General features: G+C 41.6%; 3 protein-coding genes across 5 annotated transcripts; 1 reads left to right on the top strand and 2 right to left on the bottom strand.

Annotated features, from left to right (window-relative positions):
• Window positions 1–725: 725 nt before the first annotated feature.
• LOC111597965 (sodium-dependent nutrient amino acid transporter 1) lies at window positions 726–3,313 on the bottom strand. Its single transcript, XM_023312938.2, has 6 exons — window positions 2,987–3,313; window positions 2,633–2,924; window positions 2,269–2,497; window positions 1,831–2,205; window positions 1,003–1,741; window positions 726–945 (listed from the first exon to the last, which is right to left on the bottom strand). Exons 1-6 carry the CDS (start codon window positions 3,119–3,121, stop codon window positions 802–804), a joined length of 1,914 nt encoding a protein of 637 aa, XP_023168706.2. The 5' UTR covers window positions 3,122–3,313; the 3' UTR covers window positions 726–801.
• Window positions 3,314–5,404: 2,091 nt separating this feature from the next.
• Window positions 5,405–8,730, bottom strand: LOC111597960 (putative leucine-rich repeat-containing protein DDB_G0290503). 2 transcript variants are annotated; one of them, XM_023312925.2, is made up of 11 exons: window positions 8,557–8,729; window positions 8,419–8,498; window positions 8,044–8,356; window positions 7,680–7,988; window positions 7,457–7,614; window positions 7,073–7,389; window positions 6,732–7,016; window positions 6,388–6,676; window positions 6,125–6,327; window positions 5,628–5,737; window positions 5,466–5,547 (listed from the first exon to the last, which is right to left on the bottom strand). In XM_023312925.2, the coding sequence occupies exons 1-10, from the start codon at window positions 8,582–8,584 to the stop codon at window positions 5,674–5,676; spliced, it is 2,046 nt and encodes a 681-aa protein (XP_023168693.2). In that variant the 5' UTR covers window positions 8,585–8,729; the 3' UTR covers window positions 5,466–5,547; window positions 5,628–5,673. The 2 variants fall into 2 exon arrangements, with proteins under 2 accessions (XP_023168692.2, XP_023168693.2); XM_023312924.2 differs by lacking the exon at window positions 5,628–5,737 and having other exon boundaries at window positions 5,405–5,547; window positions 8,557–8,730.
• A 562-nt stretch (window positions 8,731–9,292) lies between these two features.
• On the top strand, window positions 9,293–13,912 carry LOC111598014 (spondin-1). Of its 2 annotated transcripts, XM_023313014.2 has the most exons (8): window positions 9,327–9,387; window positions 9,544–9,560; window positions 10,619–10,863; window positions 10,924–11,312; window positions 11,380–11,841; window positions 11,908–12,079; window positions 12,304–12,425; window positions 12,490–13,912. In XM_023313014.2, the coding sequence occupies exons 3-8, from the start codon at window positions 10,689–10,691 to the stop codon at window positions 13,810–13,812; spliced, it is 2,643 nt and encodes an 880-aa protein (XP_023168782.2). In that variant the 5' UTR covers window positions 9,327–9,387; window positions 9,544–9,560; window positions 10,619–10,688; the 3' UTR covers window positions 13,813–13,912. The 2 variants fall into 2 exon arrangements, with proteins under 2 accessions (XP_023168781.2, XP_023168782.2); XM_023313013.2 differs by lacking the exon at window positions 9,544–9,560 and having other exon boundaries at window positions 9,293–9,387.
• The last annotated feature ends 153 nt before the right edge of the window (window positions 13,913–14,065 follow it).

The following is a 14,065-nucleotide window of genomic DNA, read 5'->3' as shown; positions in this document are numbered from 1 at the left end:
TTCGGGACATTTTCAACTTTCGTTTTGGCATATATCTGATTTTGCACAATAATAATAAAAGAAATCAAAAAGTGCTGTGATAATTAACCAGAGATTTATTGTAATTTGTGAATTATTCGAATGCATTCAAATTGCAGCAGAATCATAAATAATAAAGTAACAATAATTTCTATAGTTAAGTTATAAACTAAGTTACACTTGAAGCTTCTTGAGTAATTTTTAATATTTTGCCCAGTTTATTTTGATTATTTGTAAAAATTCTTCATATTAAATCCATAGAAATTTATATTTTCCATTTTCATATTTAAAAAAAAGACGTATCTTTTCTCTTATTTATTCTTCTTATTATTTATCTAAGCGTTATACAAATCAGAAAAATAAAACTTCAAGGCATTATATTTAATAAATATATTTAAAATTTTTTCTTTTTTTCTAGCAATTAGTATGGTTTTTTATTTAAATTTGTATTTATTTATTATAGTTAAATCGTACAGGTTTTCATTTTTTTTATTATTTGAACTTTTATCATAAGTATCTTAAGTGAAAGTTAATGTAAGAACAAATATATAGTTAAAAAATTGCTGCTAAAATGCTAAAGCCTATAATTATAATATAATAAAACTCTATATGCATAAAAATGTTAGTTTTTAAAACTTTTGCAATTTAAAAGCTAAGAGTTTTGCAGCTTTTAATTTTTCTCTTTCATTTAAACGAAATAAAGCGTACAAGAGTATTTTCAAACTAGTCTCGCATTGCTTTGATCGCTCCTTGATACCCTGTAGACACGGTTTAGTTCCGGAGCTATCCAAAGATATTGTCGAAAAAGAAGCCACCGCGTCGCTGTTTAGAGCTCATGACTTTCTGGCGGTGCAGCAGATATGCCTGCAGCTGCTGTGGCTGCCGTGGCCCCCAATCCTTGGTGGGCTGCAGAGCAAGTCGAAATTTCTGCAAGGAAGAATTCTTATAGCAAATGGAAATCTGCGAGAGCACATTGTGACTTACGGTGAGAAAACCGTGACCCGGTTGCTGGTAAATTGTGTAGAGCGCCCAGAAGGGCAGCTGTGCCACGCCCAGGCCCCAGATGAGCCAGCCAGCCATGTAGGCTGACTCTGGATACTCGACGCCCTTATATGTCAGCGGCTCATAGCTGACCAGCATATAGATGAGCACAAGGAACATTAAGCCCGGCGCCATAATGGCCCAGCAGATGCGCCAATAGAAGCCAGTCTTAACATTCAGCATGAACTCTATATCGCTGCACACACGCTTGACACCATAGATCCAGGAGATAGCAAACAGTTCAGCTATGGCCATCACCAGGGCAATGAAGGTGCAGCCATAAAAGTCTACCAGATTCAGTACGAACTGTCCTCCGGGCGTCATGTAGACAAGTCCACAAAGGAATCCAACAACAGAGGCGCCTATGGCTAGCTGCCAGTGCTGCAAGTGGGGAAAGCGATCCTTGACCACATTGATCACACAGGAGGCCATGCCAATATTGCTGCCAATGCCCAGCACTAGCAGCATAAAGAAGAAGAGCACAGCGAACATTTGCGGCAAATACTTAAACTTGGCTATGGCCTCCGGATACGAGATGAAGGCCAAGCCGGCGCCGCCCTTCACCACCTTCGATATGTCCGTGACGTTAGTCTCGTAGGCCAAATTGCCGAGAATGCCAAAGATGATGCACCCAGCCAAAATGGAAGTAAACGAATCTATAGTAGTGACTATGATGACATCCCTGTATCGATTCATTGAACGAAGTAAGCAATTAGAGTTACATTCAATCAGTCAAACGGTTCTAATACTAACAATATTTCTAGTACTCACTTGTGCACGCGTTTGTTGAAGTCATTGAAGGAGGCGTACATGACCAGCGTGCCAAAGCAAATGGCAAGGGAGAAGAACATTTGCGTTATGGCCGCATACCAGACATGCGGATTGAGCAGCTGGCTCCACTGCGGCTGTATGAAGTAGATAATGCCATTCCAGGCGCCTGGCAATGTTAGCGCTCTGACCAATAGTATCAGCATAATCACATAGGGAAAGAGTGCCAGAAAGTAGGATGCCTTGCCCGAGCTGCGTATGCCCTTGAACAGGGTCAGAGCTATGATGATCCAAGTGACCAACAGGCACATGACCATTTCCCAGCTGGGCGTGCCGAGACCCTCGTCCAAACTTTCCGGTTCACGTAGCACAGTCTGACTGCAAGAGGAGAGAGGAAAATAGGAATTAGATTTCCTGTAAGTGTATATTAATTACACCTACGTAAAATATAGCTCAGCTGAGGATTTTCCTTGAGTAGATGTGTTGGTATTGCTGCTATTGAAGCCTGTAGCTCCGGTTGCCAAGCACTGAGCGCCCCACTCGGTGAGGCAATACGTCCAGGGCAACACCTCGGAGAAGGAGACCACCAAATAACGTATAGTCAGAGCCATGATGCAGGCATAGTATGTGGTAGCCAAAGCTGTTGAATACACCTGCCCAAAGGCAACACCTGTAAGTTATACATAAGTTAAAAGATAGAAAAGGTTTGCATTTGGAATTTTGTAAGCACTCTCCATCTATTTCGTTTCTCAAAGCTCATCTCGAGTATTTAATTAACACTATTCATTTATTTTTTGCAGTGTACCTTTAAAAATGGGTGCTATATCGAAAGCGCCTATGCAGCCGCGACTGCTGAACTGTCCCATGATCACCTCCAGATAGTAAATCGGACGACCCACCAACAGCAACACGACCAGATAGGGTATCAGGAATGCACCGCCACCGTTCTCCAGAGCTATAAATGGAAAACGCCAAACGTTGCCCAGGCCCACGCTCAACGCAATGCATGAGAACAGAAACTCAACGCCCTTGCCCCAAGTATCGCGCTCGGTTGCCATTGGCTGTTCGGGTTCGTCCTCACTGTTGTCCATTTCCAACTGTGCTTTGCAATTGAAATATGATTAATCGCAGCACTTGATGTACCTTAAGCCTGACTCACCACTTCGGTGGTGTAGACCGCGCAGTCCTTCTCCTTCGTCAGCTTTATACTATCGTCCATTCGTTTAAGCTTTGCAAATTGTTTGCTATCCATATTTATGTATGAGCGTCGAGCGATGCAGGAACTGCAGTGCATCTGCTGGAATGAATGCGTCTTTTATAGGGCACACACGCCTATCAATTACTATATAGAGTCCACGATAAGAGATACATAATCTCTTTGCTCTCTAAAATCGTAGGAGACAAGCCTGCAATTAAAGCTAATAGCATGGAATTTCAAGTATGCATATAAACAATGAAACCAATTCTTATATATCTATATAAATAAAAAGATCCGAAAAAGGAGATATGTTTCCCTGACAGCTGCTTTGTGAAAATATATTGCATACTTTAGTGCGTGCCAAAAATTTTAATGTGGGCAAATTATGTAGCATGCTTTTGGGGGTGTGTTTAATATATTTATATATATATATATATATATATATATATTTATATATTTATATATTTATATATTTATATATTTATATATTTATATATTTATATATACACATACAAATCAAACATCGACAGAAGACACCTCGAAATCTGAGTATTGCATACTCTAATGCGGGCCAAAAATTAAATATGGTGAAATTATAAAGCATACTTTCGGGGCTGTGATTAATGAAGTATAACAGCCAATCTTGTTTATATCTATTCGGGATATTTGAAATGTCATGTAACTGTGCATGTGCTTTGTATACATAAACACAATATAAATATATGTATGCACATATACTTGACGAAAATTTGAATGAAATACCAGGTGAACAGAAGTCGCAGAAGGGAGATAACTAAGCCGGCAAAAATTGATTGCATATCCGAGCGGGACTAGGGAAAATTGCATCACAGACAACAGCAAATACCTGACTCACAGAAGCTGACAAGCTACAAATCAAAAAAGTTGAAATTATTTAAATTTTTATATATTTCTTGCCACGGACAATTGTTAACATAATTAGTATATATGCATCTCTGATCATTTCGTCATATTGCTGATAGGATTTATGGGTGCAACAGCATTTGGGATTTGGGCAACAAACCCTTATCGAAACCGTTTGGTTCAATGTACACACATTGAGGCAGCCCCCGACAGGGAAAGGTTTGTATTTAATGTTTTTAATTATAAGACTAGAGGATTTCTAAAACATTCTCAGTAGACTATTTTTATCCAAGTGCAAACAAAACATTTCAAATAAAGATAAAGTTACTTATCCAAAATTTATGCTAAGACTAGGTTATTAAGGCCAAATATAACACTGCTATAAGCTATACATTTTATTAGCTTTCAAATCCCTCTTATCTAAACTTCTAAAGTTTGATAAAAAGCACGTTTTTGAAAATTTTTTGGCTGCCAGAGCTGCAAGGTTTTGGTGTTTTAACAAAGGGCTGACTGATCATAAACTGCCAACTTAATCTCATCTCAGAAAATTAAAATAAAGTAAAAATTTCAGATTCAATTTACATACATTTGCATGAGCTATCAAACGCTTTATAGCCGATCGAAGAACTATGCCAAAAGGAACATTTTAATTCCAAACTTGATTGGAAGTTTTTTTTAAATATATCAAACACAAAAGGTAAAAATTTTAAAAATTCACATTGAAAATATTTAAAATTGCGGCCTAACACTGTTTTTTTAAGATTAAGGCGCATTAAGTATACAATATTTGAATCTCACGCTTTTAGGCTTATACCTTAAATGATTTTCACTTTGTAAACGATGAGCACTGCAGCCACCAACTGGGAAGAGCAACGCGACGCGACTAATTCGAAATCTAACTGATAAACCAAAAAGAAATCTACGCAGAATCTCGGCAGGGCAGGTCTGTGTTCAAGATTATGCTACAATTTATGTTCTGCTTATGTGTATGTAGACATCTAGCCAGTTGGATCTAGTTGAGAGAGGAGAGACTCTGGTCTCAAAATGCAAAATCGCTTAATTGAAAGTTTTCTTTAAAGCGCCGCCGATGCATTTAAAAATATTTACTCATATACACATACACAAAATATAAAGCCGATCTATTAGTAATTACAAAATTGGAGCGGGTGTTCTACTACGCAGGGTTTACAATTTTGTTGAATATATATTATTATATATATATATATATATATATATATATATATTTATATATATCTATATATATATATATATATATATATGTATTTCAAATACATATGTATATATATTTACATGTGATTTAATTGGTACGTATATATGCAGAAACTGAAGAAACAGTTATTTGAATATCGCTAAGCGCTAAATACATGTACATATATATAGACAAATTTGTATTTACACACACACATATATATATACACATATGTATATATATATATTTATATATAAAGCTATATAGCTATATATATAAATTTTTGTAGAAATTGTTTTTTTGGTTTTACTGTTGTGACTGCTGCTGCTTTTTGTTGCGTTTGGATCCAAGAGTTAGCACCTCATGAGCCGAGACTGGCTCGAATATATTCTGTCCATTGTTGCCAATTAGAATTTTGACATAAACGTTGCTACAAATGAGAAAGAGAGATGAAAGGGATTAGGTTTCTTTAATGTTCAGTGTTCAGTGCTCGTAACAAGTGCCGCTTACCTTAATAACTTTCTTAATTTTGCTAATTATATAGTCTTATTTTGGTTTATTCCAGCAGAATATCTGCAACATCCGCATCGTTCACATCACTGCCTAACATTAGATTATTTCTGTGACGAAACAAGTATTGGAGAACAGTATATTAAAGTTGTTAAAAGCAAAGAAAACTATTCGAGTTCGAGCCAATTTACTAAATTTAGTCCGAATTTTTACATTTTTGTTTCATATGCAAATATCGAAGAATATAAAAGTATAAAGTAAAGTAACCTGAATTTTGAAAACATACGAAACATTCCGGTTTATGCAGCATATTAAAGAAACTTGAACATGGCAAGCCGGAAGAATCGATAGTTACGACATAAAACTCAATCTAATAGAAATCCGGTTTCATGAATGTAGCTAAACGTAAAACATTTTATCTAGCGTACTTGTTACGAGTTGTTACGCTCTATATACAAACACACATATATACACATCTACGCATATATATAACTTACACAGTGCGCCGTAAATGATCGAGTTCGTCCTTTAGCAGTGCATTTTTTTCGCCCAGTTTTGTGTGGAGCTTGACGCTGCGTGCATTGCTCTCCTCGAGAAGCTTAATAACGTGCTCTTGGTTATGGAGCTTCGTCTGTTTGGTGCTGAGCGTCGAGCATAGATTCTGGAATTGTTCGTTTGTTGATGCCAGCTCGTTTGATATCTGTGTGAGAGGTACAATTTTACAAGACGAATCAAATTGTAATCTTTGATGCTCTATTGCCTGTGTAATGAGCGTATTTTTGTCACTAGTTTGAGCCATAATTTCATTAATCCTGCGATTGCTCTCCTGTTCACGTTGCTTCATCTCTTGATCCAGATAATTAATGCGCTCACCGCGCACGGCCAGCACTTGGCGATTGTGTTCGTTCTGTTCTTCCAGTCTGCTGAGCTTAAGCTCCGCCTTTCGCAGTTCCTCCTGCTTTTGTTGCAGTTCCGTTCGCAGCACTTGTTCCGCCTCCTCCTGCCCTGAAAGTAGCATTTGTTGACGCTCCAGTTCTGCTTGCAGGTGGCTAAGACATGAGAAGAGACATTACTATAAAGGATATCAGATATCTTTCAGCTTACGTTATCTGTTCCGTGTCCGGATCATCAGCCGACGTCATCTTGTACTGCTCCAGTTCGAGCAGCTGCGCCGTCTGCTCGGCAATGAGCGTCTCCTTACCGGTCAGAGCTTGCATTAGCTCATCCGTTTTCCTTTTGAGCAATAAGCATTCGTTCTGTGCCTGAACCAGTTGCTCTTCCAAGTCCTCGATGCGATGCAATTGCTTGTCATTTAATAGCCGAAAGCTATCCATTCTGCTTTCGTTCTCTTTGATGCGCTGCTGCAATACCACTTTGCCGCTGGTATGACTGTTTCCAAGTTAAATAAGTGTCAGCTCTCGAAATTTCAATGGTCATGGACTTACGTCTTCTTTAGATGCTTAATTTCACCGCGCAAGTCATCAATGGCACCTGCCTGCTCCACCAGCAAAATATTCTTTTCGGCCAGCTCTAAGGCGAGATCGTTGTTGCGCTTCTGCGACGATTCGAGCACCTTTTGAAGTTCATCCCGACTGTTGCGCATGTCCGCTAAGTCCGTGTCCAATTTCGCGTTGGTGGACTTTAGGCGGGTGTTCACTTCGCTTAGCTCGCATATCTGATGCGTTAATTTAGAGGTGTCCTCCTTGCTAGCCGCTTTGCACATATGCATCAGCTCATTGTCGACTGCAGCCAGTTTGTTGTTCTAAATAGTTAAATAAATTGATTTAGATTGATTTATCTTAAGAGTGTTCAATATAGATGTTACTGACCAGCACGCCCATCAGCTTGTTGCGTAGTTCTTCACGGCATACAGGCTCCATGCTCTTGCCATCCGACGGCGCGGATGCGAACTGCTCGAAAATGAACGTATAGCCCTCCTTGAGTGCATTATGACACAGGGTTTTAAAATCATTCACCGAATGAGCAGCTAAGGAAGGATGCAGATTGATATAAGCAAGTGAACTCACTTAGGGAATCCCAATTGAAGCTCACGCAGATTTTTGGGCAGGGCAAGCAAGTCGTCATTGCGCACGAGCACCTTGCAATTATCGTTGTGCACGATGGTAACTAGTTTGTAGGCATATCCATAGCCTTGCTCACGAAAGTTCACCACTCTGTTCATAAATTCCGACTGCAGGTCCTCCAATCGCCTTTGTAGCTCCTCCAGGGGCTGTGGACATGGTATTGGCCCAATTTCATCCGGCTGTGACTGAGCACACATCGACGATTGGCTGGAGCTATTAAAATATTTCTTTTTTGTATGCGGCGTGGGTGCCTCCGAAGGCGTGTTCTCCGGCCCAACTAAGGAGAAAGAGCGTAAATAAAATTATTTCGAGAAACTCGAGTACCGACTAACCATTGGCTCCATCTGCCGCAGACGATCGTAAGCGGCTAATGCGCTGCTCTGTTAGTTGATTCAAGCGCGGTCTGGTAAACTTCGTCTTTGTCTTGGGCGGGGCATCCTCCGAATCGGCTTCCGTTCGTCGCGACACAAGACTTGTCCCGGATGTCGTTGAATCTATGTTACAATCCAATGGCGGCGAGGCGGGTTGTGTGGGATCCAAAGGGATACTGCCCGTGTTATTATTTAACTTAGTTTTATTGTTGTTGTTCGCCACAACGGAAGCTGACCTGTTGATAATTGGTATGCGTTTTATCGGCGGTTTGTTCTGAAAGCAGAGAGAGAAATTCTAATTCATTTTCATCTTGTTTATACTTAAATTCTACTTACGTGCTGGCCCCTAGCTGTTTCATTTCTTTTTGACTCGGTCACTTTAGGTGCAACATTTTTCCCGTTTGGTAGGTGCGTTGCTATAGAAAGGCAAATTAAGTTTCGAAGTATCAGTGTTAGTTGAGCTTTCAGCGTTACCACGTGATAAAACAGCGGAATTTTGCATATTGGCTACAAAGTTTATGCTCCTTAGGCTTCACTATGTAATACTGTTCCAAAAATAATAACCGACTGAGTGCATGAATCTGCAAATATCTAGAAATAAAAAAATATATAATTTCGAAATACGAAACGCAGCGGTGTACTGTTTGATGTTGAATGACTCGAATAGACTTAAATTATTTTTGAATTCTTAACAGAGTTAAATGACAATTAATAGGACAGCCTGCTTTGTCTACGAAGATATGTCCTATGTCCTTTTACTTTATTTTCGTGAGGAGCCTGAAGTTTAACTATCTCCAATTGTTACAGATATTTCACGAAAATTTAATGGCTAACTACGAGCTACGTCAGAACTGAAAAGAAAAAGAGAGGAAACCAGATTTTTCCGATTTGAAGACTTTATTCAAAGATCAAATCAATGAAAGTATAATTACAATATATTAATATTTAAGCAACTGTCAGTCTACTAAATTATTAAATAGCTCAAGTAAAAAGCATAAAAAAGTCAATAGCTTCGAACCACTGTGCCAGTTGCCAGTGCCTCAATTCATAGCCTGCTCCCCGGGTTTGTCTAGAATAGCGTGATAAAAACAAAAATGCAAACATAAACAAACGCGAGGCAGGAGCCAGACAAACGAAACGTTGCTCTTTGGCCACCCACTCGATGGAGCTCCGCCCCGAGCTGCAGCGGCAGCTCGTGAGAAATAATTGAAAATTGACTCGTTGAAATCAGTTCGTGCAATTTGCATTTCAGTTGCGTTTCGAGCGCCCGACGGAACAGACGTCCATGTGAATAGGAATGTGAATGTGAGTGTGAATGTAAAGTGAATTAATGTGAATAATATGAAAAGCTAATCACAGTTGCTAGCTGATATGTTCTAATATTAAAAATATATTTATTTCGTTGATGAATGCAAAACGTGTTGTCACACTTGCGACTGTCAAAGTATACATATATTATAGGATTTGTAATAGTCCATGTAAGTTGCCAAGTTGTGGGATTTCGAGAGGTCGTAATGCCACAGCCGAAACCCTAAAAGTGATTTTAATCATACGTTTTTCTATTGCAATTGATTTCCCTGCTACGCGCTGGGCTTGTTCTCTTTATTTTCGCAATTTTTCAATTGAGTTTAATCAGTGACGTAGCCGCTGGATGTAGTCCATGATTTATTCCGAGAGGGATTCTCTCTTGCGCCCTGCCAACTGCTTGGGGTGGCTACTAACTAAACTAACCCACAGATTATTGTATAGTTAAAATGATTTGAAAAGCGCAAGTGTTAAATTGATCTACTTTTGAAAAGTTCTGAAAGGTTCGGCTACTAAAGGGCTGAAGTTTTTCGAATGCTTTCGCAGTGCTCTTCTTTTGAAATGTATTTACTCTAAGGGACCTTTCTTTTGAAATTTTTAATGAATGATTTTAATATGAGAAATATTTCACACATTTAACTTCTCTTGCGACTTTTAAAGTTGAGATGAGATGAGAATGAGATTTACTCTAAAAGTGTTACACTACCTTAACTTTTATTTGATTTACTGCAAAATTATATAAATATATTCCAATTGAAATTGTATGAAATTTCCATATTTATGGCATTTTCCGTAAATAATTCTTGCAATGTCAAGAGCAATTGCAATTCATGGCGAATGCTGAATGTCTGTCCATGAGTCACTGACATTGGACACCAATGATTAGAGGCGCAAAGCAATTAATGATCTAAACGAGCTATGGAAACGTAGATAATAATTTCCGCATATCTAAAAAATAGAAATTATAATGTAATGTAAAATCTAAATATAGATTATTTCAACTAAATATTCGTCCAGCTTAAAGCTAAGTTCGCAATTTTTCTTTAAGTATAATTAGATATGTGAACTCGTTCAATATATAGTCTATACTATTGTATATCTGCTAAGTATACATTCGCTAATATACCTGTTCTCTAACTTTGCAAACAGGCTATATATACAGCGAGCCCTCAGTTGACAAATGCACCCTAGCTAAATATAGAACACATAATTAATGGCGTTTTAATTACAGCCAGCAACAAGCAACGCAGAAAGTAAGCGAAGAGAATCACAGAGAGAGGCAGCACAGGCAATATATAGAGATGAGAATCGTATGCATCATAATTATATTGGCAACCACCTGCTGCTTGCCACCCATCAAGGCGTGCAGTCGTGTGCCACAGGGAGCCACCGCAGCGAAATCGCCAGTGGATGAGAATTTCGTTGTGTCCGTGGCGGGCCATGCTCAGAGCTATGTGCCCGGACAGAAATACAATGGTGAGTGAGCTAATGCCAGTTCCAACAGCAAAGAGTTTCGACTTGTTCCCTTTATCGTAGTGACGCTGAGCGCCTATTCGGGTCTGTCGTTTGTGAGCTTTATGCTCGCCCTGGAACTGGAAACGGGCGATAGTGAGAACGATCCGAACGCTATGGGCGCCTTTGAGATTAGCGACTTGTCGGAGACGCGGTTCAGTCCGCGGTGTCCCAATGTCGTGGAGAACACAAACACGAATCTGAAAACACATGTGGAGGTTGTTTGGGCAGCTCCAACCATGGCGGGTCAGGGCTGTGTGCTGATACGCGCGACAGTCATGCAGCATCGCGATGTTTGGTTCATGGATGATGGATTGCTGACCAAACGCATGTGCGAGGAGGAAGTGGACGACATCAATACACAGCCCAGCATTGTGGATCCCTGCTGTGCCTGCGACGAAGCCAAATATGAGGTGAGAACGAGGACTGTGAGGTCGGCCAAACATCTAACAGGCACACACATATGATTGTCTTTCGTAGCTAACTTTCGAGGGCAAATGGTCGCGCCACACACATCCCAAGGACTTTCCGGCCAACAGCTGGCGCACAAGATTCAGCGACATCATCGGCGCCTCCCACACGATCGACTATCGCTTCTGGCAGTATGGTGAGATGGCTAGCGAAGGCCTGCGCGAAGTAGCCGAACATGGTTCGACGCGCACTCTGGAGAGCGAGCTGAAGGATCAGAGCGAGCACATTCGAACAATTATAAAGGCGCGCGGCATCGCCTATCCAAATGTGACGGGCAAAACGTTTGCTGTCTTCCGGGTCGACTCCAATCATCATTTGATTTCATTGGTTTCCATGGTTGATCCATCGCCCGATTGGATTGTGGGCGTGTCTGGACTAGAGCTATGCTTAGCCAATTGCTCGTGGGTGGAGAACAAGGTGCACAATCTATATCCCTGGGATGCGGGCACAGACAGCGGCCCCTCCTACATGGTTAGTAATTTGTCTTCAATACAATGTGCTCTGTTATTTATTTACTTAAGGTATTCTCTTCTTTAGTCCGCCGATCAGCCACAAGTGCCACCTGATGTTGTGCGTCGCATCAAATCCAATTTTCCCAATGATCCACGCTCTCCCTTCTATGATCCAACGGGCGCAGAAATGAAGCCTTTGGCTACTTTGCACATAAACAGGCGTCGACTCTACGAGAAGAATTGCGAAACACCTGATGGTAGGTTATAGCTCATAGAACATGGATAAACTATTTTGGTTAAGATGTATAAGAAGCAGAGAGAGAAAGCGACAAATCTCATTAGCTATAAGTATTCTAGAACAGGATTAACAACCAAAGCTGAGGCTGTGCGGCTGCGTCTGTCAGTCCGTCTATAATAAAACTGATGATATATCTCCGGCACTCAGGACTAAAGCTAGCTTAACTTCTTTTCTATTCCTTAGCGGAGCAATTGCCCTTGGAATGCGGCACAACCGCCTGGACACGTTGGGACGAGTGCAGCACCAAATGTGGTCCTGGAAAACAGTACAGAACGCGCGAGTTTAGGAATCCAACGCTAGCCATGGTGAGAGCAACTTGTACAATGCATATGCACGTCCTTCTTAGACATTCCCAAATCATTATCACAGCGACACAGATGCAACAATGCGCTGCGTGAGGAGAAGAATTGCATGGGCCGTAAGTGCGCCACGTTCAACGAGGAGGCGTCGGAGGGTGCGCAACCCGAGGCGGAGCAACCCGGCACAGATCCCGAATGCGGTCTGTCCGAGTGGAGCGAATGGTCATCATGCACCGTGACCTGTGGCACAGGCGAGCTGGTACGCACTCGCCACTACCTCAACAGGCGGGCCAAGAAGAAGTGTCAGAAGGCGAGCAAGGCGCGTTTGCAGGAGACCAAAATGTGTGAGGCTATCGACTGTGGCGGCGACATAGGCAACGAGGCGGCCGGCGAAGGTGAGCCGGAGGAAGCTAAAGCGGAAGGCGGTGGAGCTGATGGCGAAGCGGGCTCTGCAGAGAAGCGTTCACTATTTCGCAACTTTCAGAGCTTCAGTCAACGTAGCGAGGACTATATACCGCCCGTGTGTGGCGTCTCACCCTGGTCGGATTTCTCGCCCTGCTTGGGTCCCTGTGGTGGCAGCGGTCAACGTCGTCGCATGCGAAAAGTATGGAACAACAATGAAGTCTATGGCGTACATGATCCCACAGATGATGGCACCGATCCCTGTCGTCACATCAAGCTCATCGAAGAGGTCAACTGCACGAATCCCAGTTGCGACACGATTGTGCCCTCCTATTGCTACGATTCGCTACGCGTGAGCCACTGTCGGGACAGCGATGTGGCCAACTTTTGGTACTACGATCATGTGAGTGATCAGTGCGCCATTTACTGGTCGGATCGCTGTGATACAAATCAGAACAAATTCAAGTCGAAGGAAGAGTGCGATGAGACCTGTCGCCTGCCCCGACATAAGCAGGAACTGCAGATCGAACGCCTTAGTTCAGAGAAGCCGCAACCCGTGGATTGCATGGTCTCCGAGTGGATAGCACACAGCTGCAATGCCAGCTGCGGCGACGGCGTACAGTTGAGGACACGTCGAGTACTACGCACACCCAAATACGGTGGCAAACAGTGTCCCAAGCACTTGGTGCGCATGGATCGCTGCTATCAGCGCTGCGATGACATGTATTCGGTGAGTGGAGCCTTTGGCGAACGACGACATATGCCCGCCAAGATACAGACCCAGCTGGAGCCACGCGATGAGTGCCGCTACTCCGAGTGGTCCGCCTGGACGCCCTGCACAGCGAGCTGCGGCGAAAACTCTGTCCGACAGCGGACACGCACTCTCCTCAACACTGACCTGAGCTACAAGTGCAAGGACAGGGTGCGCATCGAGAAGTGCGTCATGATGCCGTGCATGCTCAATAGCAACGACGACAGCGACAAGTGGTGAACACCAAAAGCTGAATAGCTCTGAATACTCTATACCAAATTAATTTAGCTACAAGTATTAGCAGCTCCCAAGTTTGCATGTCGCTACCAAACTAAATATGTACTCGTATTAATAAATAACTATATAAATATAAAATATAAAATATAAATATGAAATTATCTTATTTGCGTCAATGTCTGGCAACTTCCTGAGACTTAAGCGGAATAATTTCTATACTTTAAATAAATCAACCAGGATCGTCTACAGTCTACAG

Source organism: Drosophila hydei, unplaced genomic scaffold (genome assembly GCF_003285905.1).
Source record: "Drosophila hydei strain 15085-1641.00,03,60 unplaced genomic scaffold, DhydRS2 tig00008130-arrow-arrow-pilon, whole genome shotgun sequence".
In the NCBI taxonomy this organism is placed as follows: Eukaryota; Metazoa; Arthropoda; class Insecta; order Diptera; family Drosophilidae; genus Drosophila; species Drosophila hydei.
The sequence above is the reverse complement of the archived record's forward strand: the minus strand, read 5'-3'. Positions and strand labels throughout refer to the sequence as shown.